General features: G+C 36.6%; 4 protein-coding genes across 8 annotated transcripts; 3 read left to right on the plus strand and 1 right to left on the minus strand.

Moving 5' to 3' along the window:
• Positions 1-312: 312 nt before the first annotated feature.
• Positions 313-6617, plus strand: LOC123907989 (probable metal-nicotianamine transporter YSL8). 2 transcript variants are annotated; one of them, XM_045958478.1, is made up of 7 exons: positions 313-432; positions 782-1822; positions 3236-3390; positions 3951-4048; positions 4141-4275; positions 4596-4785; positions 4999-6617. In XM_045958478.1, exons 2-7 carry the CDS (start codon positions 1396-1398, stop codon positions 6100-6102), a joined length of 2109 nt encoding a protein of 702 aa, XP_045814434.1. In that variant the 5' UTR covers positions 313-432; positions 782-1395; the 3' UTR covers positions 6103-6617. The 2 variants fall into 2 exon arrangements, with proteins under 2 accessions (XP_045814434.1, XP_045814433.1); XM_045958477.1 differs by lacking the exon at positions 313-432 and having other exon boundaries at positions 1009-1301; positions 1334-1822.
• Positions 6618-7253: 636 nt separating this feature from the next.
• On the minus strand, positions 7254-13851 carry LOC123907993 (DNA-binding protein RHL1-like). 4 transcript variants are annotated; one of them, XM_045958485.1, is made up of 12 exons: positions 13436-13849; positions 11679-11789; positions 11396-11482; positions 11075-11292; positions 10476-10563; positions 10197-10352; positions 9549-9591; positions 9423-9472; positions 9267-9315; positions 8397-8431; positions 7797-7853; positions 7254-7652 (listed from the first exon to the last, which is right to left on the minus strand). In XM_045958485.1, exons 1-12 carry the CDS (start codon positions 13766-13768, stop codon positions 7617-7619), a joined length of 1263 nt encoding a protein of 420 aa, XP_045814441.1. In that variant the 5' UTR covers positions 13769-13849; the 3' UTR covers positions 7254-7616. The 4 variants fall into 4 exon arrangements, with proteins under 4 accessions (XP_045814441.1, XP_045814440.1, XP_045814439.1 ...); XM_045958484.1 differs by having other exon boundaries at positions 9549-9588; positions 10197-10354; positions 10454-10563; XM_045958483.1 differs by having other exon boundaries at positions 10197-10354; positions 10454-10563; positions 13436-13847.
• A 744-nt stretch (positions 13852-14595) lies between these two features.
• Positions 14596-17733, plus strand: LOC123907997 (plastid division protein CDP1, chloroplastic-like). Its single transcript, XM_045958492.1, has 6 exons — positions 14596-15049; positions 16095-16208; positions 16331-16468; positions 16582-16686; positions 16787-16902; positions 17604-17733. Exons 1-5 carry the CDS (start codon positions 14807-14809, stop codon positions 16859-16861), a joined length of 675 nt encoding a protein of 224 aa, XP_045814448.1. The 5' UTR covers positions 14596-14806; the 3' UTR covers positions 16862-16902; positions 17604-17733.
• On the plus strand, positions 16885-19917 carry LOC123905107 (plastid division protein CDP1, chloroplastic-like). Its single transcript, XM_045954749.1, has 7 exons — positions 16885-16902; positions 17604-17972; positions 18131-18226; positions 18410-18526; positions 19083-19148; positions 19229-19783; positions 19879-19917. The coding sequence occupies exons 1-7, from the start codon at positions 16885-16887 to the stop codon at positions 19915-19917; spliced, it is 1260 nt and encodes a 419-aa protein (XP_045810705.1).
• The last annotated feature ends 7256 nt before the right edge of the window (positions 19918-27173 follow it).

Here is a 27173-nt window from a genome sequence, read left to right on the forward strand (position 1 = left end):
TGATAAATATAAATCAGGGCTTATTTGACATTGATTAAAATAAAAATGATTTTAATCTAAAAATTCAGAATCCTGTTCAAAAAAATATAAAAATTGAGAATATTTTTTTTAGAAAATTTTCATAAAAAAATAAAACATAAAATAAACTATTTTGTGTTTCTTTATCTTTAAAATAACAAAAAAAAAAATTGAATTTCCCTTTTATTGAAAATGATTTTCTTAAAAACAATTAATCAAAATAACTTTTCATTTTTAAAAAATCATTTTAATTTACTTTTTTTTGTTTTAAGCGTAATTGCATTTTTACCCTCCAAATTTTTCAATCTGTTTCCAATTCTCTGTTCACTGTTGAGAAATGCAGTTGAAGTAGAGGCAGCGGTGGAGTAATGGAATGCATCGCCGCCGGCATCACGGGGCTTCACTTCCTTCTCTGTATCGTCACTATTCCTTCCCTCTCTCACTGCTTTGTTATTATTGAGCCTTTTTTTCAAAGTTAATTTTTTAGCTTATAGCTTATAAACTTATATATAGGTCTAAAATAGATTGTTTAGTAACAGTTTTTTTTCCTCAAACTTATAGGTCTAATACCGCATGTGCTTATTTTTACTTGCAATTTTAACAAGACAAATTTTTATTTAGTCTTGTCGTTGGTGTAGGATACTAATTGGTGTTTTGAAGTGTTTTTGTGTTAATATATACTTATTTTTTTTATTGGGTATTTGGCAGAAACTTTTTCTATGTAAAGTTTTCTCATCAATTGATCACCTGAATAATTTTGCAGGTTTATATTCCGGGGGTATTTATCTTGTTTGTCATTTATGCTTGCAAATGATGATTATGTTTATCAACAAAATCATGAATTTGATGCTTTCAAATGTCTTTCGTGTATTTGATTCCTAACCTTTTAGGACCATTCGGTTCTTGTTTGAAGCCGATGGTTAGTGTTAAGTGGTCTCTTTTATCCGGTTTACGAACACCTTTGCTATACATATGACCCTTGATTTCGTGTATTTTTCAACCATAATTAAATGTCGTTTTAATAATTCGTGTATTTTTCAACCATTAAATCCAAGTATTGAATAGTATACCTACTTTAGGTTTAGTCAAGTATTGAATGTTGAATTATTTGCCTGCTTTCGTGGAAGAAACAAATTAAAACGACATAAATTTCATGCGTTTTATTTTATGACCCTTGATTTGTTATTAAATGAAATGGAGGGATAGGATTAACTCACATTATATCCTCAATATTTTTGCTCAATGGAGAAAATCCGTTTCCCTTGGAAATAAAGGTACATACAACAATTTTAACCAAATTAGGCAAAGTACTAGTACTATATAAACAGTTTCATAGTCCTTAGAGAATCCGAACCTATATTCAAATATCTAGGGGACATGGCACAAAATGAGAATGAGGATAGGGCAGTTGACAGCGGTTTTGAATTTGAACAACATGTTGATGATGAACAAAAAAAATTGGAACAACAAAAGAGTACAAGGTTGTTGGAAGAAGAAGAAACTTCTGTTGAGAAAGTGTTTAAGCACTTATTGGTTCCATCATGGAAGAATCAATTAACTTTCAGAGCTTTTGTGGTTAGCTTTTTTCTCAGCATACTTTTCAGTTTCATTGTGATGAAGCTTAATCTCACTACTGGGATTATACCTTCACTTAATGTCTCTGCTGGTCTTTTGGGATTCTTCTTTGTCAAAACTTGGACAAAGTTTTTGGAAAAATCTGATTTGTTGAAACAGCCTTTTACAAGACAAGAGAATACTGTTATTCAGACTTGTGTTGTTGCTTCCTCTGGAATTGCTTTTAGTGGTAACACTTCTTTTTCTCTCTATTGAATCTATGAATCTGTCTCTATTATTACTTTGATTTGATATATATGTAATGTTTTTTATGGTGTTATTGTGATTTTGTGACCCTTGTTTTACTTCATGTGTTAAAATTTGATCTGTTACTATTTTTTTTATTTAACGCTTTGGTTCTTTGGAAAAATGGGTGATGGTAATTCCTGTATTAAAATTGATTTGTGTGATAAAAAAATTACCTTAATCTTTGGTTATTTGGGGAAAGGAGTCTTGGTAATCCAAATTTCGGCTAGTAGATAAGCAAAGTCTGGCCAAGAATTATTTCAGTTAGGATTCAAATTCGGGTTCTCCCGAACAATTTGTCCTTAATTGAAGTTCATTAACTACTTTAGCTCAATCACTTGGTTTTATCTTTGATTAATTTTGATAGCTAATTCTTAGATTTGAAATTGACAAGGACTAGTCAAGATTTTTGGTGCAATTTTTTTGGTTTTACTACAATATGCTAATTTATTGGGGATAAGTGTTTGAGATAAGAGGGGTTTCTAGCGTTGAACTCTGGCTATAGAAGTACAAATTATATGAATATGGTTTCACTTTATTTTATCGGTTGTTATAGAAGTACAGATTATAGATAACTGCTTATGCTATAAGCGGCTAATTAAGTTGTTTATTCAAATTGAGCCAAATAATTTTCTCATTATTCATTTTCTTGTCCATGTTTAGTTTAATATGCATATAATCCAATTTTAACCACATCAACCAGTCAATTGTATACTACGGTGGTTGATGTTTGTGTTTGTGGTAAACAATTAATCACCATCTTTTGTCATCAAAATCTTTCGCTTTCTGGAATATATGAACCTTGGACTAGCAACAGGAAAAAAAAAAACGCTTCAAAGTCATCAAAAACGTATCCCCAATAAAAGTCAAATTATAAATGGGAAATAAATGGGGTTGTATTTATTATAAAAGTCAAAGTCAAATCATACTAGTACCTTATTAGCACTGATTATTAAAATTACTGTTTATATGTTATTAATAGTTTGGCATGTGTATAGATATGTCAACATGGCAGAGTGGGTGCGGGAAGTACTTCTCTTCTGTCACGGAGAAAACTTAATTTTACCAAAAAGTAACATTTGGAAACATTAAACTAAACACACACATAGACTTATCAATTAATCTACTTATAGTTGAAATGTTTAAAACCCTACTGTTTAATCTAGTTGATATGTTATGTCAGTATCAGTCAAGAAAATTTGGAATTTATAACAAACAAAAACTCTATAATGAGGTTTTGATGTTATACATGTGAAAGGAAAGCTAATCTTGTTATAATCTAGAAACATTTATTATTGTTGATATCATCATTGTCCTAATTTGATGAATTTTTTTCGTGATTCACTTGAATGAACAGGAGGATTTGGGAGTTACCTATTTGGAATGAGTGAACATGTAGCCAATCAATCTTCAGACACTAGTGATTTTAAGGATCCAAAATTGGGATGGATAATTGCTTTCCTCTTTGTTGTTAGTTTTTTGGGCCTCTTCTCAGTTGTACCTCTTAGAAAGGTATGACACATTCTTGAAATATTGATAATTCATTGTCCATTAATATGTTATTTTTTTCCTAATTAGTTTATCTTTAATGTATTGCAAATTTGATTCTTAAGTTAATTTTTTTATGTAGCACTGACACTTTAGATTGGAAGTGTGTTGGTGTCCTACATGTATTAGTGTGAGACACCTACGCGACACCGACACATGTGATTATATGGATTTGGATTACCTGCAGTCAGTAATCTCATGTATTCAAGTAGTCATCACATTGATGATTGTTGGATTTAGAGCGGACACTCCAGTTTTTGAATTTTTTAAAAACTGTATTACCGAGCTTGAAATTTGTCGCGTTTGACATCGATCCAGCAACCACCGATGTACTAATATCGTGAATGTGTGGATTGTTGACGGTAGGAAGTTCAAATCTATATTCAATTAGTTGCATTGTTTAAAATTATTAGTAATATCAACGTGTCAGTGTCATGCCCAGTGTCTGTCAATGCTTCACAATGGCTCTTTAGAAATTATTATCAGTAATCTTGATCAAATATTGCATTTGTTATTGAATGTAGATTATGGTTATTGACTTCAAATTAACATATCCAAGTGGTACAGCAACTGCTCTTCTCATCAATAGCCTCCACACTCCTCAAGGAGCTAAACTAGCAAAGTAACCACTATACCATACTCAATCTATTAAGTGGTTTTTGCCGTTCAAAAACAAAAAAAAAAAAAATTATTTTTTCTTTTCTACTTTTCCAGGAAGCAAGTTAAATTGTTGGGAAAATTCTTCAGTTTGAGTTTCTTATGGGGTTTCTTTCAATGGTTCTATACAGCTTCTGATGGGTGTGGATTTCAAGCCTTCCCTTCATTAGGGCTCAAAGCATATGATAATAGGTAAGTTGTCACATCTACATCATTTTAAATAAAATTATTCAACTTGAGATGAAAACATGCTGTAGGGGAATCACACATTTTCACGTGATAGACAATCGCGGTCATTAATTTGAGATCGAACGGCTGAAATCACACATTCATAAAATCAATTTTAAACAATATCGACCGTTAGTTTGAGATCAGATGGTTTGAAGCAGAAAATGCATCACATTCACACAGTTAATGCAGGGAATCTGTTCTGTAGATATAGTAGCAAGATACTTCAAATTAGTATCATTCTAATTTGGGGTATTAATTAATCTGACTTTGTTTATTTGCAGGTTTTTCTTTGATTTTTCGGCACTCTATATTGGTGTGGGAATGATTTGTCCATATATCGTAAATATATCAGTTCTCCTTGGAGGAATTCTTTCGTGGGGAATAATGTGGCCTCTCATAAAAACAAGAGAGGGTCATTGGTACAAAGCAGGCCTTGGTGACGGCAGCCTTGAAGGAATCCAAGGTTATAGGGTATGTTTCCTGATGCAAAGCACTTCTAGTATCACTATATTTTGCATGAGAAATGATATTTTGTGCTTAACTAACTGCATATTTGAAGAGTATTAACCATCTGATTTGTTGTCAAATTTGATGTCGACTTTGTGTAAAAATAACAACTCATTTTACATACTTTTTATGGTCTGGCAATTAATTTGTTTCCCCTTACAAAATTGAGTTATTCAGGTATTTATAGCCATAGCAATCATCCTGGGAGATGGTTTATACAACTTTGTCAAGGTTCTAACTCATACCTTATTTAGTTTGTTCAATCAAATCCGGAACAAACAAAGGGCGAACGCTCTACCTGTTGCGCATCAAGACTCCTCCTCAAGTCCAGAGCTATCTTATGACGATCAGCGGCGGAAACAACTATTTCTTAAAGATCAAATTGCTACATGGTTTGCAGTTGGAGGATATGTTGCTATTGCGGCCATCTCTACAGCCACATTGCCACACATCTTCCCTCAACTAAAATGGTATTATGTACTTGTTATATACCTAATTGCTCCAACCTTAGCATTTTGCAATGCTTATGGTTCTGGACTAACAGATTGGTCCCTAGCATCAACCTACGGAAAACTAGCCATCTTCACAATTGGCGCATGGGCCGGTGCATCACATGGTGGAGTTCTAGCTAGTCTAGCAGCCTGTGGAGTTATGATGAACATCGTTTCGACAGCTTCTGACTTGATGCAAGATTTCAAAACCGGTTACCTTACCCTGGCTTCGCCACGGTCCATGTTTGTGAGCCAAATAATCGGCACAGCAATGGGATGTGTGATTTCGCCTTGTGTGTTTTGGATTTTCTACAAAGCATTTCCTGACCTAGGAACACATAAAAGTCAATACCCTGCACCGAACGCAATTGTGTTCCGCAACATGGCAATACTTGGAGTACAAGGATTTGGTTCTTTACCAGATAATTGTCTACTGATTTGTTATATATTCTTTGGTGCGGCGATTGGGATTAACTTGATTAAGGATTTGGTTGGTAAAGTAGGGAGGTTCATACCACTTCCAATGGCTATGGCAATACCTTTTTATTTAGGACCTTATTTTGCCATTGACATGTGTGTTGGAAGTTTCATATTGTTTGTTTGGGAAAAGCTTAATAAGGCCAAGGCTGATGCTTTTGCACCTGCTGTTGCTTCTGGTTTGATATGTGGTGATGGAATATGGACTTTGCCTGCTTCAATACTTGCTATTGCTGGAATTAAGCCACCCATTTGCATGAAGTTCTTGTCAAGGGCCACAAATAATAGGGTTGATGTTTTCTTAGGGAATTAAGGTCAGTAGCTTCTTTTTCCGCCATCAAAGTCACTTCAGAAGTATACTTTCGAAAGAAAAAAAAAAAAAAACTTTTATGTCGTCTGTAAATTTACTTCCAGACAAATACACGGTTTTTTCCTATCCAGAAATATACTTCCGAAGATATGTGTGTGGTCTTTTAGACATTGGAGGTGAGAAAAGAAGTTCTCTCGCTAAGGTCGAGTTCTAACTGAACTTGGCATCTTGTGAAAGTTTTGAAAGATTGTTGCTGCAATGTAAATCGGTCGAATATTACCTTAAGTTTGCAATCCTAAACTTTCAGTAGTCATATAGTTGAATACATCACAGGAAAGAAAAAGTATTATTATTCTTGTTAAATTTAATAGAACATTACGCCGTCGTTTGATCCATGTAGTCGACCCAACTTAGCGGATAAGGCTTGGTGGTGGTTGTTACTGTTATTGTATTTTATTTTATTTTATTTTGAATGTTGTATATCAGATATATCATAAAGAAATACATGATTTGAATGACATTTGGGGTTTCCTAAAACATCTTTATTTCAAATATGATTTCCTCTTGAGACAATTTTTCAATGTCCTGAATATACCTTGGTAGTGTATCTCAACAACTTATGTTCCAAAGAAAAAGTATTATGGGCATGTTTGCATGGACTTATTTGAGTTTATTTACTAGTATAAGTATTTGTTAGACTATTTGGAAGAGCTTATCAAAGTAGCTTATGACACGTTTATAAACTATTTTCAGCTTATTTCTGTGAGATCTTCGTGATAGCTTATTAAAAGAACTTATAGCTTACTATATGAAAACGGCGTATTTCCTTCTCCATAACATGCGTATGTTCCTCAGACAGTTGATGGCTTTATTTGATCGAATTTGAAGTGAAAAAACACAAGTGCATTAAGGAATATTCTCACAATCTTACTTCAATTGAAATGAAACGTTACAAATATTAGTAGTATCATTTTATAAGCTTTATAGACTGACTTGTTAATGTGATTATTTCCTAAATAAGTTAGATTAAGTTCTTAATTTCTTGTATCCTTTCATGCAGGAGAAAGAAAAAAAAAAAAGCAAAATATTAACCTGACCAATTCTTCACAATGTTCATGGCAACAAAATAAATTAAATGAGAAGAATCAAACGAATTCAAAAGCTCACAATCGTCTGCGGCGTGTCTATTTATACGATCAAACCTAACTATTACAATGATGTTACTTAAGTATTATTCAAACTTTTATGTCCTTAAAAGCATGCTTCTTTAGCGTGCATGTGACTCTTCACAAGATAATTGAAAGTTTATCATTAAGTCTAAAACTACTGAACCATCATAAATGAGATAAAGATTGAGTTGGTAAGTAAACATTGAACAAATTCCACTATTTTCCAACCATAAATAACCATGGAATATCTTCTCTCATATTCATATATCTATGCATCAAAGTTATGTGTATGCAAAGCTTAGACATCACGGTTCTTCTAAACCAGTCAAAGGGTATCCGATCAAACTCTCAAGCAGCCCAGTCTTCGTCACTTCCATCAGAATCCTAAAAAAAGAACATTTACAAACATAACATCAAAAGGTTCAACTCCGTGCAAGGTATAAATTACCAAGAATAAAAAACCAGCTTCATATATGTTCGGTTAACATGCATGCGATTTCCGGCAGGTGTTAATTTGGGAAGAATTACCTCTGAAGCATTTGAAAATTCTTCAATGTCATCATCATCTTCATCGACATCTTCAACCTACAATTGATTATGTAAAGGTGAAACTATCAGGTCAAAGAAAACTGTAAGACTGATGCAAAGTTTCATATTTCCTAAGATGGACAACAAGACAGATGATAGTTATTTCTAGAGTGTAGAATTCAGATGAAAGGGCAAATGGAAATATATGGTTACTTAAAGCATAAATCAATGTCAATTTAAAGATGGAACATATAACAAAATAATAATCAAAAGTGCTAAATAGCAGCTATAGCATTAGCAGAATTTGAACAGATCACTACTGTTCCGATACACTATCAAGAACCAGTTTAAGAGTGTGCCTACTTCCTGTAACTAAATTAAAACAGAAAACTTTAAAAATAAAAAAAATAAAAAAAAATAAAAAAGAAAGAAAGAAAAAAACCTAAAAGGTGAGAATTTAGGTAGCAATTATGTTAAGTCGGTTGCTGGGTTGGGTAGCATTTTGATTAAGCATGAAAAATAAGAACACCGTGTAAAATGATTCAACTGCTAAACCCGCAGACAAAAAAGGCATTAAGTTCAAGAATTTGAAAATCTTACCTCATTTTCCTTGCTTTTTGCCTTGACTTTTTCACCTAAAATTTACACACATGGTAAGTTTGCCAAAGTTTCATTTAATAAGAAATAAAGAAGTAATTAATGTACATTGGTAGTCAACTGAAAAGAGAACACATGGCTAGTTTCGATTATTTTAAATATTTAATGAGGTATGACAACAACAAAAAAATCAAACAATTCCTTGCTAGTTTCTTTAACTAGGTTGATGATATACACAGGCAGAAGTTTCTGTCAGTTTGACAGCTTTAACAAGATGCAATTTTATATGAAAGACTAACCTATGAAGCATCGCGTATTGAAGGCGTGTCTGATGTCCGACACCAACACATGGTTACATTCAATTGTTTTATTTTCTCAAATTATTACCAGTGTCGACGTGCTTGTGTCATTGCTTCATAGAGACTAACAACAAGAAGTCCCAAGAGGAATCTCAATAGTTATTCTAAATATATCTAAAATAACAGTCAAAAACTGATCCTTAAGAGATCCTAATATTGCTAACAAATTTAAAAGTGATCAATCTATGTGGTAACTCGAACTTGAACTCAATAAAATTTAGAATCATATATTGATGGCTTGATGCATGTTAAACTGAGACAAAAAAATGACAATTCATTCACAAGTTTTAGATTGTTTCTAGCACAAGACAGTTCCGATATCATGGTGTTCTCTCTTTTTATTTTGCTATGATGAGGAACAAGAAATTTTTGCCCTGTGTAGTCTCTGACCAATGATCCTAAGATGCATATAAAAATTTAGATTGATTGAATTACTCCAATTTTTGCCCTGTTTATTTATAATGATAACACCACAAAACCATTAGAAGAAACAGAAAGAAGGAAGTATATTCACCTGGACTTTTGTCCTTGGTCTTTCTTGGCCTTTTCTTGGATCCTTCATCCTACAACAATAGCCAATAAATCAGCCTCTGTCTTAAAAAAACACGAAGCACTTATAACCGGTTAATGAAGAAAAAGAGATTCAACAAATCAAGTTAAAAAAATCAACCGGTTCAATTTTTGTTTTCGAACCAGCAGGCTGCAACTTCTGGCCAGAAGCTGAAAAAATAAACAATTATTTGATTTTCATAACCATTCCAATGATACTGTAAAGAGACTGGGGAAAAAAAACAACCTTTTGATGATGATGGAGATTTCTTTGAATTGGTTGAAGCCTTCTGAAAATATAATATTTTTGTGAGATAATTAATTTGACTGGTATTGAACATTACTGGAAGCAAATTAGATAATTCAGAATCTCAGATTCATTTTAATAAGGCGCAAAATTAAGGTGGAACTAAGGTCTTCCAAACCGCGTAGTAATACTAAGGATGATCTTATTGTAGCCAAGTAATTGGATTCTACTAGTATCAGAATCTGCCAGTTACAGACTTACAGTTATAATGGTAACTTGGTCTATAAGTACTACCCTCGTATAATAATTGATTGTAAGCCAACACTTCAGAATTCAGAAATACCTTTTTCAGATTCTCTCAGACTCTCTACAGTTTGAGAGTTTAAATCTAGATCAAACATTATATCTGCATTTCTCAATGACTTATCAAGATAAGCTTTTTCTTATAGATACAGCCAACACAATAAATTCAAAGCATCCCATATCTTAGATACCAATTTACCATAATTCTTTCGATGTACTAATGAAAGGAATCTAATATTGGCATGAACAAAAAAGTTATACATTTAGAAAAATATATGGACTGTAAAAGTATTTATTTGAAGTTGCCAAGTCCCGACTCTCACATAAACAGTTTCAAAAGCATACCTTTACTTCCACTTTCTTGAATAATGAGGATATAGTAGCCTGAACAAGTGAACCTTTTTTAGATTTTGACACTGAAGCAGATTCTTTATTTTCCACGGGGACTTGATCTTTTGAAGCATTATCTTCATCGTCAATGTCAATAACTGCAGTTTCTTTCTGTACTCGTAAATTAAGGAAGATAAAATATAAGTTTCCTGATAATATAGAATATACGATCAATGAAGTTCTAAAATATAAGTTTCCTGCTATAAGGATATTTGAAGTACTATGATCATTTACATCAGTTTCAACTTCTGCTTTTTCTTCATGTTCAGAAATGTCAAGGCTTCTGTTACCAGTTGATTCACCAGAAGAAATTTCAGCAAATCTGGCCCAACAAAAGAACTATATGAATATATGACTTCGATACAATATTTAGATACATCAAACATTCCACGTAAAGTTCAATAACTCAAAACTAAACTATCACACATACAAAACAATAAAAATTTTATATATAGAGCCATTGGCTCTATCAGCAAATGACAAATACTCCCTCTGTTCCTTTTTAACTGTCAATTTTGTAGAAAAATTAAGTTCCTATTTCCTTGTCATTTTCAAACTTCAATGCAAAACTAATTATTGCTTTGTCAATAATACCATTAACTATTTATTGCAGAGAGAAAAAGATTGAATGAGTTAAGGAAAATATAGAAAACAGACAAATAATTGCATAAAAAAATAATGAAATTTATTGGTTTTCTTGGTATTTGTAAACCCTAAAACAACAACTAAAAAAGGAATGGAGGGAATAATGTTTTGTTACACAAAATTAATTTTTCATGACTTTATTATGGAAAGCAGCACACATCAGGTAACTAAATAGAAGAGACTTATACTTGTATGATTTTTTAGCAGCTCTCGCTGATTGGCGAACTGGGACCAATTCCTTTGTGTCTTTTACGTCGATTTCACTGTCTGATAAATCTTCTTCAAGAGGTGTCTCTGGTGACTCTGGCTCTGCCCGTTTAACCTTGGTTTTGGAAACACCTTGATTAACTACAGAAGCTGCACCAGCACCTGCACCCCCTTTAAAGTCAGGTTCAGCTTGTTGTCCCTGAAATCGAAGAAAAAATACTTTATTTTATCTTCATGCCAAATAAGTAATAAAAAAAAGTTGCTTTTTACAACAAGGTAGTTACATTCCAAAAGTTCCTAACCTCAGACAATTCCTTAGGAAATTCCAGTTTGGTTTCTTCTGGGTTCTCGTCTTTCGTCCCAATCCACCATGCATCCGAAAATACAATCTAGTAAAATCAAGATATTGCTCATAAATAAGGAACCTAAGTGTTCATACTCGCAAAGTTCATTCCCAGACGATACAAATTTGTAAATGAAGAATGAGAACAGAAGGAGGTTCTTTCAGGGAGTCCCCTTAACATTAGTCCATGTCTCAAAGACAAATAAAAAAACAAAAAAACATGAATGGCAAAAAAGACCAACCATGTTATCGAAATAATCCTCACACGTCACATTCTTTCCACCTCTGGAGAACTGTAGAGTCAAGTATCTGTTTGTGGGATATAAGATAGTCCCAAATAACTTCATCCGGCCCTGCAAAGTGAATGTGATAATGCACCTCGTCAGTTACCAATACATACGTACCGAATCAAACGTCCTAAAACTGTTGAACATGTAGCCATTTAGCTGAGATAAGTGCTGAATCAGTTGTATTAATTGAAAGTAACTAAAAAATAACAATATTCCACATTCCTCTGTCTAGCTTTTCTCTAAATTTCTTCTTGAACTCTACTTCTTACTTCTTTTCCCTCTACCAGAGTATGAGTTAGTTCGGATAAACTTTACCACACAACTTACGTTGAAAACGGTGAGAAAGTCCTACAATAATTATGAGTATTATAAACTATAACTTTTTTGTATAAATTGAAATCAATTATTGTATCTCAATCTTTTCAGAAACTCCCAATTAACTTTTTCATAAACAATTGGATTTAACGGTTTGTTGTTAGTCCTGGATTTCTCTTGTTACAACTCCAATTGACATATTAACTGATAGCAACAAAGACAATTGTGTAATCCATTACTACAACTTTATAAGTTACTCTTAATTTCTGCTCTACCTATAAACAGTAAAATTAATGACTGAATTGCAAGCAGAGTTACACTCAATAGTCAATACCTAATTTGTATCGAAACTTCAGATTGAAGGTTTGACTTGCACAACAACGACCCAAGTGGTAACATTCATTCACTTCAATTTTCTCAAATTAGCATCAATGTCTACATATCAGTGTCTGTGTCGTGTCCAATGTATACGCAAGTAGGGTTACACTCAAAACCTGTGTAGCACAGTCACTTCAGACTAAATGTGCATCCAGTCTCTGACCGACGCAAGTGGTTACAATCAATCACTTCTATTATTTCACATTATTATTGGCATTGTGTCAATGTATGTGACATGTCTAATGTCTATGCAAGTAGTGTTACACTCAAAAACTATGTCCAGTGTCTGACTAACACAACAACGACACAAGTGGTTACATTCAATCAACTTCTATTTTCTCAAATTGCTATCTGTCTGTGCATGTCTATATTCGTGCAAGTAGAGTGGAGTTACAATCAAAACCTATGTAGCACCCTTCAGATTGAAGATGTGTCTAGTGTTTGGCCAACACAAGTGGTTACACTCAATCACCTCTATTTTCTAAAATCATTATCGATGTCTACGTATCAGTGTTTGTGTTGTGTCCAATGTCCGTGCAAGTAGAGTTACACTCAAAACCTGTGTAACATTGGAACTTAAGATTGAAAGTGTGTTAGTGTCCGACCAACACAACAAAGACACCGTGATTAAATTCAATCACTTCTATTTTCTCAAATTATTACCAGTATCCACATGTCAGTGTCGAGTTAGGATCCTGGAAGTTTACATTACTATAGTTTTGTCTATAAATGATTAATTAATGCCTCCGATTCTAAAAATATATACAAATTAAATTAAATGATTAATTATATCCTTAATTTATATACTAATGGACACTTCCATTTATTTTGGGAAATGGAGACAATCTCAACTAGCTAGTGTCTGTGGTTCATAGCTCAAAACAACCAAATCACCATTCCAAAAAAACCAATAAAAACAAACCCAATTAGCTTACTAGCTTTAAACCCAAAAACATCACAGACCCACAAACCAAAACCCTAAAAAATGAAATCAACATTGTATAAGAAAAACCAACCTGAGGAAAATCAAGGTAGAGAATGGGGTTTTTAGTTCCCAAATCTTTAAGTTCACCAATTTTGCCACCAGCAACAGGAGCAAACAAACCAGGAAACGAGAAAAGGTATCTACTATTCTTCCTCTGAGACTTCTTAATGATGTCTTTACCATGATGTTTGGCAACAATGGAAGAAGGGTTAAGATGAATTGAAGTTCTAGCTTGTGTTTCTGTGAGTATGTTGTTTGAAAAAGCTAATGATTTGAGTCTCTTACGTTCTATGGCTTCTGGGGTTGTTGAATCTAAATCTTCTTCGGTTTCTCGAATCTTCTTCTTCGTTTTTGGTCGTGCCATTTTTGGATTCAATTGAATGATGTTGTTGTTGCTTCTGTGTCAGATAGTTGTATAGCGCGGGAATGAAAATGGGGGTAGATGTAGTAAATGTTTTTTTCTTTACAAAGATGTAATAAATGTTAAGGGTTACGCTAAACATGGATCGGGAGAATAGTAAAAATGCAATGAATGCGTAAGGATATAAAATTTAGAACGTAGTTAAAAGTAATGAGGATAAATTAATAATTTTGGTGGTAATTGATTTTAATATATTAATAATAGATGCAATGAATGCACAATTTATGAAATAAAAATTCTATATTTATACTCCTTCCGGTCCTTTTTATAAAAAATATTTTGTAATTTATTTTTAGTATTTTTATAAAAAGAAATTCTAATTTTTTTGGTGAAGTAAATTTATTCTTTATTAAATATATTCAAATAATTCATTTAAATGCTAGTGCATTAATTAGAGAGACATATTTTGCATGATGGTTCATGATTAGTTTTGAAATAAAACATAAAAATTATGAATTATATTTCATGATGGTTGAGACATTGCTAATAAAATGTAGGGACCGGAGTTCGAACCTGATACTCCCACTATTTTATTTTAAAAAGTAAAATTCTAGCCACTAAACTATTTGACAAAAAAATTAAAAATTATTAATGAAAAAAATTAGCTTCCTTGAATCTTAATCCGTGTTATAAAAAAAAGATTGGATGAAGTATTTTTGGGCAATATTTATTATTTACACATTACAAGTCAACTTTATATTTATTATTATTATTTAGTTCCCAATTTCTCTCTAACACCTTCCACACCTCTCTCTCTCTCTCTCTCTCTCTCTATAACACACACGTGACACACACACACGCGCACTTTTTCTTCTTCTTTGTGCTTCCTTCCTTCAGTGCCATACCAAAAATTCCCAATCACATTGCACAAATTGTACCCTTAAAGCAATGTGTTTTCACAATTCCAATTCAACAATGTTGAAACAACACTGAAGCTTAACAATTAGGGTTTTGGAGAGAGAGGGGAATGAGTGTTCACTCATGGCACTGACTAATGCTGCAGTGATCGGTCCTTCTCTCTATGGCGTTGCTCGTATCACGAAAGTTCCATTTCTAGGTTCAAAAGGCGAAGTTGCTTCTGGATTTTCTGTTGGGTCCCATTCAGGGAAAAGTGATGTTGTACTTGAAAGAAGGAAGTTGAAATCTGTTAATAATAATAGTAACCGCATTGTTGAAAATGTGCAGTTGAAATCCACTGTTGAAATCCCAGTTTCTTGTTATCAGGTGATACAAAATTCATGTGTTTGTTATTCAAATTGTGTATTTTAGTTTATTTATCATTTGTTCATTCATTGTTATTATCGTTAATCATTAAGTATTTCTCAAATTGATAAGATGTCAATGAATAGGATCCAAGTGAATTTGAGAAATTTGAGGAATGCTTGGGAGCGATAACAAAGTGTCAGACACACTGAAGCACTAAATCCGAGTGTCAGACATGCGTCATTGTCCAACACCAACACATAAAATTAGATTGAATTACGTCATTTGCTCAAATTATTATCGGTTTTGACGTGTCAATATCCCTTTTGTGTTTGGTGTTTGTGTCCGTGCTTCATAGACTAGACGTGACAAAGACATGTAGACACCAAAAATAATTTAAGAAAATACAAGTGGGTGTATCGAAACACACGAGTTAGTGTAGGACACCGATACATGTTGGATACTCAATTACTTGTAAATGTTTTCGATCTGATGTGTTGGTGCTACATAAGTGATAACTGTTATGTGATAGAGAAATAACTCTAAGGTTAAAGAAAACTTTCATTTTCATTTATATTAAGAAAAATAATGCTGTATGGAACTGGATGCTGGATGGTAAACAAGATAATAAGAAAGTAAAGTTATTGTTGTAGTGATGAAAATGTTACAATGGATGAATGGTTATATTAGACAAGATAGGATTAGAAGTAAAGTTATAATTTATTAGAGGAAAAATGGACATGTGTTTGTAAAATTACAAGCCAAACGATAAACATAGATTAGGGGGTAGTTTTATTATGCAATTTTGGGTCATTGAATATGGTTGGATAACTCCATATGTTTATATCGTCAGCTCTATCTTAACATCTCCGCCTTCTGCATTTTTGTTTTCTATGTTATGGAGTTGGTGGTGGATATGATTCATCAGCTATGATTAGTGTTTTATCATTTCAAGCTCACAAATAGTCTGATAATTTTCGGTTTTCTTTTTTATATTACCTCGTCCATGCTGATTTCATTTAATTTGTCTTGAGATTTATGCTAGACCACTCGGTTCATTTTGTAGCTTATTGGCGTTCCTGATCGTGCTGAGAAAGATGAAATTGTTAAGGCAGTTATGAGTTTAAAAAATGCAGAAATTGACGAAGGTTACACAGTGGGTGTTGTTGCATCTCGCCAGGTATAGATGCCACCACCAATTATGTTTTGCTAAATTTTGTTTAAGAGGTGCAGATAAAGTAATTGAGCTGTTGTTGTTGTTGTTGTTGTTGTTTGTTGCTCTCATCTAATATTACTTTGCAGGATCTTCTGATGGATGTTAGGGATAAACTCCTTTTTGAGCCAGAATATGCTGGTAACCTGAAGGAAAAGATTCCCCCTAAATCTTCCCTTCGTATTCCTTGGTCTTGGTTGCCGGGTGCTCTATGCCTTCTTCAAGAGGTACACTTGGCACGTACTTGGTTTTATAAATATTTTTTCCTAATGGCTGTGTATTAACTCCTCTCTGTTTTCTGGTAATATTTGACTTCTACTTTTCTATTCCTTCTGTTCAGATTGGAGAATCAAAATTTGTGCTGGACATTGGAAGAACAAGTCTTCAGCATCAAGATGCGAAGCCATATGCAGATGATTTAGTTCTTTCTATGGCATTAGCTGAGGTAAGACATGTGGACAGAGGTTGGAAAATTACTCTCTGAAGTATAACAGTCTTGTTTAGATACCCTATCCTTATCATAGTTGCCTTATTGAAGTGTACAGTTGCGAAGATTGGCTTTGAGAAGAAGAAAGTATCTCAAGGTTTTGAAGCTCTTGCTCGTGCTCAATGTCTTCTAAGAAGTAAACCATCTCTTGCAAAAATGACACTTCTATCTCAGGTGCGAATTTTTTTTTAAGTGTATATTCTCTAGGGATCTAAGGTCACTAGCTGGTTTGCTTGGTAGTATATACATAATACTCCTCATTACTTTTCCACTTTTTTAATAACCAACAAATAAACAATAAATACTGTTATGGGAAAGATATAAGTTCACCCTCTCTCGTAAAGGGTAAACCTGGAAAAACAATACCAACTGTTAATAAATTTAATTTAATATGACTATCAAATTTCTTAATTTTCATGATATAGTTAACAGGGTCATATATTTATGGACAAAGGTAGTACTGTATTTTATTAGGAAAAGATTGGGCTATGAACTCCACCTCTCATTTCAACTACAAAGAAAAAGAAATAATGCGGTGTACTCCCTAGTTTTTGTTTCTAATTCAAGAACATTGGGAGTTTCCGCGAGCCCTAGGAATAATGCGGTGTACTTATTTAGTGAAAATGATAATTTCTACTTCAATATTAGATTTATTGCTTCTATAATTTAAAAGCTCTAATAACAGATAATTTAGGTCAGCTTCCTGAATATCTAACCTAGGCTTAATCATGGAACACCGTTTACTTAGTTAGTATTTCCATCAATTATATGTCCATGTCATTTCATATTTGATATCATTATCATCCCATTCCTCTATTCTTTTTGGCTGGAGAACACATGGAGCAACCCTGAGAATGTTTTTTAATGGTTTCTAGATTGAAGAATCTCTTGAAGAACTTGCACCCGCTTGCACCTTGGAGTTACTGAGCATGCCAAATACCCCTGAAAATGTTGAACGAAGACGAGGAGCAATTGCGGCTTTACGCGAATTAGTTAGACAGGGTCTTGATGTTGAAGCTTCATGTCAAGTGCAGGACTGGCATTCTTTTCTAAGCCAAGCGTTTGGCAATTTACTGGCTAATGAGATTGTTGATCTTCTTCCTTGGGATAGCTTAGCCGTTATGCGGAAGAATAAGAAGACCATTGAATCACAAAATCTAAGGGTAGTAATTGATTCAAGCTGTTTCTATAGAGTTTTTACAGCTCATATGGCACTTGGATTTTCCAGCAAGCAAAAAGAGTTGGTAATACCCTTCTCCAATAATACTCTCCTCCAAAGCTTATAAGCATTTTAATATTCCTTCTATTGTCCTTTTTTCGTAAGTACTTATTTGGGCTTACGTACTCAAACAGTGGTTTTCTTAATTTCATCATTATACCAAATTTTTTTTTTTTCATGCAGATTAACAAGGCAAAAATCATATGTGAATGTTTGATAGCTTCAGAGGGCATTGATCTGAAATTTGAGGAAGCTTTTTGCCTATTCCTTCTTGGACTGGTATGTGGTTATCATTTTAACTCTAATTATTGGAGCTGCTGTCATGATCATGAAGTATTTAGATATTTTAAATCTTGGTTTCCTGCAGCAATATATATATATATATATATATATTTTTCTAACTTTCCAATTTTCTGTGAGAATCCACAACCCAGTTCTTCATTAATGTTGTCTTTAATCTAGGGCACAGAGGCTGAGGCAGTTGAAAAGCTGAAGCAGCTTGAGCTAAACTCAAATCCAAAACATAATTCAATCTTGGGGAAGGCAATAATGGATGCTTCAGCTGCAAACCCATCGTTGGTATTTCTCTTGCAATCATGTTCATTCAGTTTCTTATTTTCTTTTGAAATTCATTGCAAATGCTTTAGGTGCCTTTTGTTGCACAAATTTCTTGACTGACCTTAGTGATATCATTTCCTCCCATTTTAGTCTCGAGGGCCCTAGCGGGTTTAAGTATGTTCTCACTGTGCCATATTAACTGTGGCATAGATTTCAAAATTAGTGTGTTTCGGAACAATTTATGCTTCTGTAGAACATTATGGCGTCGTTTGATCCATGTATCCGACCCCACTTTGTGGGATAAGGCTTGGTTGTTGGTTTTTAGAGTCTAGCCTAAATGACATAGGCTATGATTGATTTATTTTTTATTCTTTTCAATTGAAAATGAGATTTTGTTGAGTGAAAGTACCTCTGTTTTTATTTGCCTTCTAAAATATTCTTTAGTGTATATGTTTTACATGAGATAACAGCTAAAGGTTAATGGCTCAAGAACAATCATACCCTTTATTTTAAGGTTCTATGATGTAATTTTGAGTTTTTGATTTCTTATCTCAGTCCATTTGCTGAAATTTGCCAGGAATTGTGGCTTAAGGATTCTGTGCTTGACTTATATCCAGATACTAAAGGTTGTTCTCCTGCTTTGGTAAGATCAACTAAAGCAAATAAAACTAATTTATTGCTTTGATTCTGAAAAATATTACTTACAGATGGTCATTTCTGCAGGCCAATTTCTTTAATGCTCAAAAGAAATTTTCTGGAAGCAAGAACTCTAAAGGATCTTCACAAATGTTTCCTACTATATGTCATAGACCTCTATCATCATCGGGTTCTGTAGAACGGAAAGATTTTGAGGAACCTCGCTCATATATGAGCTCTTCCCCAAATTTGGGGTTTGCTGTCAAGCAGCTGACTCCTACTGATTTGCAGGGTTCACTGCTATCCGGCAAAAATGAAAACGAACGCAATCCTAGTGAACCACATGTTAAAGTAAACAGGAACCTTGGCACGTATAACAATGGTATTTGGAATAATCACTTTACTCGTGCTCAAGTATTTGAAAGAATAACACACGTTACCATCTTGGGTTGTATCGTATTTGCTTCAATGAAGTTGTTGGGAATGAACTTGGGCAAGAATTTTACTGGTTCTAACTGGGCTTCCACAAAAGCCCACAATAGCACTTCTTGGACTGCAAATTCATCTGTTAACTACAGTGTAGGCCCGACATATACGAGGCAAAGTTCTATTGCCAACAAACTGAAGAGAATTATGTCAACGGTTAAGTTACAGTTTTTGCCCAAGTCAGATGCTGGAAGTCGCGGTGATTTACACAGTTCTCTTACCTCATCATCTTCCCCTATTAATGTGTATAGGAGGCTGATGCCTGTGGAAGAAGCAGAAACCCTTATTAGGGAATGGCAAACAATCAAAGCTGAAGCTTTGGTGGTAGTCACAGACAACGGAACACAGTTTACAGACAAAGATTTTCAAGCATTCCTTGTTGCCCTGGGCACCAAGCAGCACTTCACATCGGTCGAGCACCCCCAAACCAACGGGCAAGCTGAAGCAGCCAACAGAGTAATCCTGAGAGGGTTACGAAGAAGACTCGACCAAAACAAAAAGAAATGGGTCGAAGAGCTTGACAGTGTACTCTGGGCCTATCGAACAACCCCACACTCCACAACCGGAGAGACCCCCTTCCGAATGGTATACGGAACGGAGGCAGTTATCCCCGTAGAGATTGGGGAACCATCTCGTCGGACTGAGCAACCTCTAGACGAGGAGCAAAATGACGAGGCACTTCGAGAGGAGCTTGACCTCGTCGAAGAAATTCGAACGGGAGCTTCCTTAAAAGAGGCCACCCTGAAGCAGAAAATAGCTGCCCGTCATGACACCAAAGTCATCAAAAGGGAATTCGAGGTGGGCAGCCTCGTCCTAAGACGCAACGCAGACTCCCAGGATGGTAAACTTGCACCCAATTGGGAAGGACCATACCGCGTCATTGATAAAACAGAAAATGGTGCATACTATCTCGAGGACCTTCGAGGAAAGAAACTTCCTCGACCTTGGAATGCCCAGAAATTGAAACAATATTACAGCTAAGTTATTGCCACACTAAAAGGCTGCTCGCACTTCAGAACACAACGAATCGAGCACCTTAAACAACGGAGGGCACCATGGCACACGTGCTCATCTAAAACCATAGCAGGGGAACTAATTCACCATAAGGGAAATGGAACTCCTGCTAGACGAGGATAACTCTCGAAACGAGCCCATCATCCCCGTGCCACGACCTAGCACCCAGCTCGCGATGGGAGGTTCAGGTTGCGAAGAAGGGTACACTAGCGTGCTTGTATTCGCGTAACTTAGAAACAACTCTAAGTGCTTATACAGTTCCCTAAACTGTTTAAGTCAAAACAGAGGAGACTACCCTCAATAAAACATGCTCAGTATCAAGCAGGGGAAATCTCCCCGGCAAAATAACAACGAGCGCAGCATTCATACATGCAAAAATATACAAAACAGGCATAAAAATAAATAGGCAAAACTTAGCACACCAACTTGCTCGAATGAGCACACCAGCATGTCCAGACGAGCACCTCAATAACGGGGAGGTAAGATCCCCAGCACGAAGTTTAAACAACAAAACTCGTTAAGTTAAAAATGGGAACAAGCTCCCCGGCTCAGATTTTGAGCAAGAAATTAGCATAAAAATTTGGCTAAGGTAAAAGTAGGGACCAGACTTCCCCGGTTGAAATTTTAAACAACAAAATTTCATCAAATATTTTCTAAGTCATTAGACGGGGAGGCTCCCCGGTTGAAATTTTAAACAACAAAATTTTGTAAAATTTTCTAAGTCATTAGACGGGGAGGCTCCCCGGTTGAAATTTTAAACAACAAAATTTCATCAAATATTTTCTAAGTCATTAGACGGGGAGGCTCCCCGGCTGAAATTTTAAACAACAAAATTTCATCAAATATTTTCTAAGTCATTAGACGGGGAGGCTCCCCGGTTGAAATTTTAAACAACAAAATTTTGTAAAATTTTCTAAGTTAAAAAAGGAGGAAACATACACGCGAGCAGAAAATGTAAACATACATGCGAGCAGGTATAGACGAGCAGTTATAAACAAGCATAGATAAATAAAACGGGCACCTGCCCGGAATTGTCATAAAAATCATACGGGGACAAAAGCCCACTTGTTCCAATATTACAAACCATGGCTCAAAGGCCCCAAAATTCAAAAAGACAAAATAAATTACAATAGAAAGGCCGGAGACATCTACTCCTCGCACCTATCCTCCTGCTCGTGCCTGTCGCCTTGCTCGTCCTCTTGACCCTCCTCGAACACACCCTCAGCATCTTCCTCCTCTTCATCAGAGTCGGCCAGACCAGCCGGGATAACAATCTGCCCATCCTTGACCTGCCCGTTCACATGCATTCCCCGGGTCACCAACTCCACGTCAGGATTAAGACACTTGATTTGCTGCACGGCATTCTCAAAGGCGTACTCGGTGCCCTCTACAAAGTCATGGGACAGCTGAGCAATCACCTTGACCAAGTCTGCTCGGGTGGTCAACCCCTCGGCAGCCTTGTGCTCATTCTCCCCCGGCGCCATGGCAGCATTAAGCCTTTCAATTTCAGCCCGAGCAGCATCCAACTCCTCTCCCCTTTTACGGTGCTCGTCCAGCTGGTCACCCCAGCGTTTTTGCTTCTCCTTGAGGTCATCCACAACAATTTTCAGCTGGTTGATCCGACCTTTGGCCCGCTCGTGCTTGGCCTGGGCAGTATTCAGCTGCTCGAGTAAGGATTCCCGCTCGTCACCAAGGACAAGGGAGCTCGAGACCATTCGCACCATAGCAGCCATGTCCCGAGCATGCTGCTGCCTACGGACCTCTGGTTCCTGGTCAAGAATAGCAGTCCTTTCAGTTTCAAAGACCTCCGGAGGATACTTCTCAAAAAATCTGTCCACGGTAAAGCACCGAGGAACAGGAAACTTGCTGCATGCACCCATGCCCGCTTCCTCAACCGGGGGATCGTCTTCTCTTGTCCTCTTCGCTGGAGGAGGCCGGGGAGCTGATGAAGGAGTGCCCGAACCACCCCCCGAGGACCCAATAACCTGCACGGAAGGGGTCCCCGGCCTCACCTCCCGGGAAGCTCTGGTAACAACCTTCTTTTTTCCTCGGCCAGACCTGCTCGCCTTCTCATCCTGCTTGGCCTTCAGCATGCGCTCGGCAATAGTTTCCATTTCGTCTGCAAACAAATGACGAGCAAGTTAGTAAAAAACGAGGAATACACACAACAATAACATAAATTTTTCTAAGTTAAAAAGAAAGGAAGCAATACCCAAGCACAGTTTGACCTCCCCGGCATTTCTGCACTTGAGGAGGGTCCTAGTATTAATAAGACGAGGAGAGGCCTTAGGCACCCCGTGTTCATCTCTTATTGTAACTCCCTTACGAGTCGTCCAGACTCCGGGAGTAAAACCGGCCACAAAGGCCTTTAAATCCTCGAAAGCGACCATGTCCTCGGGAGACAAATCTGCGTCCCCGGTCGTATATTCCTTAGGCTCCTTCTGGAAGTGGGTGTACGACCAGCTTAACGGGAACTTAGGAACTGCCCGAACCATAACTTGCCCGCTGGCATCCTTGCGAGCAACACCTTGCTCGTCCCTATCTTCCTCCAGCTCCAGTAAACTCTCCCGGGCAGATGGAGACTCTGGCCGGACAACATAATACCTCTCTTTGAAATCCTTAACGGAATCCACAAACATTTTGAATAATTTAACATCCTCGTGATGCTTTAATGAAACCCAATTCTGACGAGGTGCTCGCCCAACCTCCCTCGTCGGCTTACGCTGAATCTTGAAGATTCTAAAGAAAAGGGGAAGAGTGGGAAGAACGCCTTTATACGTACAGAGGTGCTCGAACCCCATAATAAAAGACCACGAGTTTGGATGCAGCTGCGACGGAGCCACCTGCAAGGCTTTAAGCACGCTGGCCGCAAAGGGGCTGAACGGCAGCCTGAGCCCCATCTCCTTAAATACAAATTCGTACATAGCGAAACCATACCCGTCAAAAGACGAGCACACCCGTTCACCCTCCCCGGGTATACGGGTCGACCAATTTTGAAGCCCGTCTGCTCTCTGCTGCTCGACGGTCGTATATAATCTTGGATCCTGGGAAGTAAGCGACGAGGCTATTCCCCGGGGTTCTGGAGCAACCCAATCCAGCGCAGGATCGGTTATGCAGTCGACCAATATATACTTCTCCGCACCCTGCGTTTCCATAACCTCCTCGGTTTCTGACATTTTACAACCTGAAATGCAGCAAAAACAAAGTGAATTCGATGATCAAATCCACCCTTTCACCGCAATTCAAGTGAAAGGGCGCAAGATAGGACGAGGACGATGTCCCCGACCAAAGCCCTTTTCAAATGGCAATCAAAAGCAAGCCGAGGAGGGTAAGGCAGGCAAAAACGGGGAGGTAAGCTCCCCGGCGCTAAGGTTGTATAACAAAACTCGTTAAGTTAAAAATGGGAACAAGCTCCCCGATCGAAATTTATACAACAAATTTCGTTAAGTTAAAAATGGGGACAAGCTCCCCGGCATATTCAAACTATCTAAAGTTTGAAACGGGGAGGTAGACTCCCCGTCACTCAAGTAAACTATCTAAAGTTTGAAACGGGGAGGTAGGCTCCCCGTCACTCAAGTAAACTATCTAAAGTTTGAAACGGGGAGGTAGGCTCCCCGTCACTCAGGTAAACTATCTAAAGTTTGAAACGGGGAGATAGGCTCCCCGTCGCTAGTCATCTAACCTAAAGTTTTAAAGAGGAGGAAGGCTCCTCGGCACTAAATTCATATGGTGCCCGGCACATTCATCTTAATGTTCATAAATTCATACAATCTTCATGTAAAAACGCCCAAAACTGGGCAGGAACAACAAAAAATGGATCTAAAGAGCAAAATTTGAAAGAATTACCTTGAATATGAAGGAGATCTGAAGAACGATTTGACTAGTAAGTTGAAACTTCAGAGAAATTCACAATTGAAGAGAGAGAGTGAAAAGTAAAAATGAAATTCACTCTCCTCTATTATATAGACCAAGCCAGGAAAGTGAAGAGACGATTTAATCCAATGGTCCTTACACTCCCTCGTAAAAATCAAAGCAGTAAATGCACCCTTTCACATCCCCAATGAAAGAGGATGCTCGAATTTCACTCGAGCAAGTCCTCAAGCAAAAGGCCGCGCCTTACAGAAAACCTCCTCGTTGCTAACTTCTTCGCCATAGCAACGAGCAACAATTAAATTATCTCCTCGTCATCAATACGAGCAACAAATCCCTCTCGTAGTTATCTCCTCGCAGTAGATACGAGTAGAATACTAAATATCCTCGAAAAACCACTTCGAGCAAAACATTGCAGATGCTTGCTATGAGCAAGGCTTTGACGAGCAACTTCCTCGTCCACTTTCGTTCAAGAGAGGTTGCAAGGAGATTTCCTTCTGCACTTGGGCACACATCTAAAGTCATCACTCCTATGCCTAGGAGCAACGACTTGGGGGGCTCCTGTTCTGGACTAGACTAATGCTAGTCCACCTAGACCCTCACAAAGTCCACATGGCTTGCCCAACCACCTCCATGTCAGCATGGCACAACCTCTCCACCAAGATAGGGTAAAATTACTACTCTACCCACTATCTAAGGGAAATATCTTGGCAGTCCCTCTTAATGGGCCTTGGCTAGTCCAGCCCACTAAGAGGACCTTTGGCCCAGAGCTGGGGGCTATAAATACTCTCCCTCATGGGAGAGCAAGGTAGACACTATTCATTATTGCAATTACTCTCTCTCTCTAACTTCTCTCTAGTATCTCTTTTGCTCTCTACCCTTACTGACTTAGGCATCGGAGCACCTGCAGGTACAACCCCCCCCTCCGTGGATCATCTGCTCGGACCTGCTGTCTACCACCTGCTCAACGGACTTCCAGCTGGCCTTCTACCTGTTCTGATCAACAGTTAAGATCAATAACCATGCATAATATACTGCTTGGGAACATCATGATCATAAACATAATTGTGAATACAAAAACTTATCATGGGATGACCTTGAAGTAAATAACACCTGACATGCATCCTCCATATAAATATTTTTTATGAATCCACAAGCAATGATTCACTTGTATTCAAAGAAAAACAGGTTATAAAACACTTCAAGCATATTAACCAAGTTTATGAAAAATGTGAAGAACATCTCCAGAATGTGTAAGAGAGAATAAAAATGGATTAGATCAACCAAAACACTAAAGCGGTATGACAAGTTTCTTTTTTAAAATGTGCACATCTTTATTCCAAGCTTTGAGATTGGTCATGGAGTATTTTGTCTGTTCAAAGATGACTAATTATCTTTGCCAAATTTCAACTTGCTATCTAATTCATTACCAACTTATCATCGATTTTATTAACTGTTAATCATAAGTTTGTAATATGAATTTTATTTTAAAATTAATGAAAGCAAGCAAAGGTGTTCTTATGTGTCTACCAAATTCTACTTGAGTAATTCAAAATGATTTTGAGAGCGATAACAAACAAAGGTGATGCTTTTAGTAAGCAATCTTGAAAAAATGTACTGATTCTCTTCTCTTTTACTCAATGACCATAAAGCATGATTCTTAAACTATAAATCCATCACGTTAATACCGACAACATATATGCGTGCACAAATAGCATGTTTATTGAAATAGAACAAGTGAAAACTATATGATTAAATGGTAGGTTAAAGGAAAAGAATGTTAACACCTGGATCGGTAGTCGCCTAGCAAGAAAAACAATTATGTTTTGGCGCGGCGAGACTGAGTTCCATTGCGGTGGTCATTGCGGAACATGCTTCAATTGGAATGTTAATCGGCGGTTTGTATCTCGCCGAGTGGTACCAATGTTTAGTTGCTTGAGTCTTATGATCACCTCTCTTAGCCAGAGGACCTAATAAGCATTTGGATGAGCATCCTACTTCTGCTTCACTATTCTGAGTTGTCAAGCAAGCATTTCGTAATTTTAGCTTCCTTAACCTCTTCCTCCGCTTCACTTCCCTCGTAAACCAATTCGGAATATTGCCTGCTGACTAATAGACACAAGACCTTCCAAACTGTGTGTGCCGGGGCTTTAATCAAAGCTCTGTCGTTACTGAGTACACTCAAATTGACGGCGGGATTGGCTTTCACATCTTCTTGTATTGTGACCTTCACTGTCAGTGCTTCAATGTCTGACTCGACCACTACCGCAACAAAGTTTGACGGCGGTGCCGGACAAGGCTGCCGCAGCCACGATCCCCGGCGACGTTGGACAGCAGGTGATGAATATGCTTGGACTCATGATTTTGACAGTGATGGCATCCATGTTTGAAATAATGATGGGCGAAGGTGGAACGCCGACGACAATTGGGCATGACAGCGAATGTAGATCCATGCCATTGATTAAGCAAAATTAGTCACGAAGAATCAAATTAAAACAGAGGCAATGGATGAATGAACTAAGTTGAACTAGAAACAAACATTACAGCAAGCCAAGTATATTAACTCTTCTCTATTTATTTTTGTTTTAAAACATCCAAATCAGTATCACTATAACAGGCATAGAACTAGCCTTTATTAAGATGGAAGCTATAACATCAGCAC

The sequence above is a fragment of the Trifolium pratense genome, linkage group LG2 (assembly GCF_020283565.1).
Source record: "Trifolium pratense cultivar HEN17-A07 linkage group LG2, ARS_RC_1.1, whole genome shotgun sequence".
Taxonomy (NCBI): domain Eukaryota; kingdom Viridiplantae; phylum Streptophyta; class Magnoliopsida; order Fabales; family Fabaceae; genus Trifolium; species Trifolium pratense.

Coding starts and splice junctions, on each gene's coding strand:
- LOC123905107 (XM_045954749.1), top strand. Junction 18,227..18,409: donor GCCTATTCCTTCTTGGACTG/GTATGTGGTTAT, acceptor TCTTTAATCTAG/GGCACAGAGGCTGAGGCAGT. Junction 19,784..19,878: donor TGAAGAGAATTATGTCAACG/GTTAAGTTACAG, acceptor TAATGTGTATAG/GAGGCTGATGCCTGTGGAAG.
- LOC123907989 (XM_045958477.1), top strand. CDS start 1,208: ATGAAATGGAGGGATAGGATTAACTCACATTATATCCTCAATATTTTT. Junction 3,391..3,950: donor CAGTTGTACCTCTTAGAAAG/GTATGACACATT, acceptor TATTGAATGTAG/ATTATGGTTATTGACTTCAA. Junction 4,049..4,140: donor CAAGGAGCTAAACTAGCAAA/GTAACCACTATA, acceptor CTACTTTTCCAG/GAAGCAAGTTAAATTGTTGG.
- LOC123907997 (XM_045958492.1), top strand. CDS start 14,807: ATGGCACTGACTAATGCTGCAGTGATCGGTCCTTCTCTCTATGGCGTT. Junction 15,050..16,094: donor TCCCAGTTTCTTGTTATCAG/GTGATACAAAAT, acceptor TTCATTTTGTAG/CTTATTGGCGTTCCTGATCG. Junction 16,687..16,786: donor TTTCTATGGCATTAGCTGAG/GTAAGACATGTG, acceptor TGAAGTGTACAG/TTGCGAAGATTGGCTTTGAG.
- LOC123907993 (XM_045958482.1), bottom strand. CDS start 13,768: ATGGCACGACCAAAAACGAAGAAGAAGATTCGAGAAACCGAAGAAGAT. Junction 11,483..11,678: donor AGGATTATTTCGATAACATG/GTTGGTCTTTTT, acceptor TGATTTTACTAG/ATTGTATTTTCGGATGCATG. Junction 8,432..9,266: donor GACCAAGGACAAAAGTCCAG/GTGAATATACTT, acceptor TGTAAATTTTAG/GTGAAAAAGTCAAGGCAAAA.